Genomic DNA, 1,390 nt, shown 5'->3' with positions numbered 1-1,390 from the left:
CTCCAATATACTATATCATTAAGCCAATTAGAATAATCTTAAATGATATTTTGCTTCGTTTTGTGAACCAAAACTCTAAGAAAAAAAATTACAGAATGAATGCATTTATAAGTATAATACCAATGATACCAAAGATTGAGTACATATAACATATTTCGGCGTATAAACCACCAAAAACGTGGTTTCTTGAACTGTTTTCCCCCCTTTTCTCTAAAACAAATCACAATGAGAAAACCAAACCCAATTCATCAATCTCTCGATCCAAATTTCTGGACTAAATAAACCTTAGAAACCCCAATGATATATATATATATATTCTCAAAATAAATCTTCAACACTACCTTAATAATATCATGCATAGTTACACAAACCATAAACACAAAGCTCTCCAACTTGACACCGATGGTTGCATTCTCCACAATGTCTCTTGTCATAAGCCAAGTAAACGCATTCTCCTCTGCAACAAGTCTGCGTGAACTTGCACTGGTTATTACATGCTCCACAGTTGTCGTTATCGTATGACAAATTCACGCATTTGTTGTTGCAACATGACATGGTCGAGTTGTAGTTATTCCCTCCTCCTTGTCTCTTGCATATCTCTTCGTTCTTGTTGCAGTGATCTGCCGCATTAGGATTTCGTAAAGGTTTCCCCTTTTCTGCCAAGAAACGACTCACCTTTCTGGCATTTCGATGGGGCGTTTGTGTTTGTATCTGTTGCTTGAAGGTAGAGTTTTTATCGTCTTTGTTGTTGCTGAATGTCATCGGGAGAGCGATGGTTATAGCCGTTGTTAGAGCTAATACCAGTAGTATCTTCGTGAGGCCCATTGTAAGTCGGGGCTGTCTTCTTTGATTGAGATGGTTTTCGACGCGAGAGAGAGAGAGAGACAGAGTTGGAGGAGCAAAATGTATCTAAGAGAGGAAAGCAGTAGAGTTTATATAAAGTTGACGAGTCGTATAGCCATGTGGGTGAAAAGAGTGAGTTCAAATTCTTCAATTATTTTAATTTTCCAAGAAATATGGCCTTACACACGATTACCAAAAAAAATTATGGCCTTACACGAAATATGGAAGTGTACAAAATTTTAAAAATTTTGGATTTTTTAAAGAATGGTTTTCTATATTTACACTTGAAAAAAAAAACATGTTCTATAAACTGCCATTTTCGGGTATTAGAATAGATACTACGTTTAAACAAAAAAAAATGAAACTAAAATAGAGTTCTAATATTAGGAAACAAAAAATAGGAACCATATTTTCATGAAGTCACAATACAGAATATTTAAGAAAAATAAAAATCCATACATTATACAATTTTTAGTATCTGCATATGTATGGAGGGACTATTTGGGAAGTTCATTTTTATTCATTAGTTAATCAAATGTCAATATAT

General features: G+C 34.1%; 1 protein-coding gene across 1 annotated transcript; it reads right to left on the bottom strand.

Moving 5' to 3' along the window:
* Positions 1–331: 331 nt before the first annotated feature.
* Positions 332–881, bottom strand: LOC104798766 (stigma-specific STIG1-like protein 3). The gene has a single exon (XM_010520958.1). It carries the CDS (start codon positions 823–825, stop codon positions 352–354), a length of 474 nt encoding a protein of 157 aa, XP_010519260.1. The 5' UTR covers positions 826–881; the 3' UTR covers positions 332–351.
* Between the last annotated feature and the right edge of the window lie 509 nt (positions 882–1,390).

This window comes from Tarenaya hassleriana, unplaced genomic scaffold (assembly GCF_000463585.1).
Source record: "Tarenaya hassleriana unplaced genomic scaffold, ASM46358v1 Cleome58, whole genome shotgun sequence".
NCBI lineage: Eukaryota > Viridiplantae > Streptophyta > Magnoliopsida > Brassicales > Cleomaceae > Tarenaya > Tarenaya hassleriana.
This window is presented reverse-complemented; position numbering and strand designations above follow the sequence as displayed.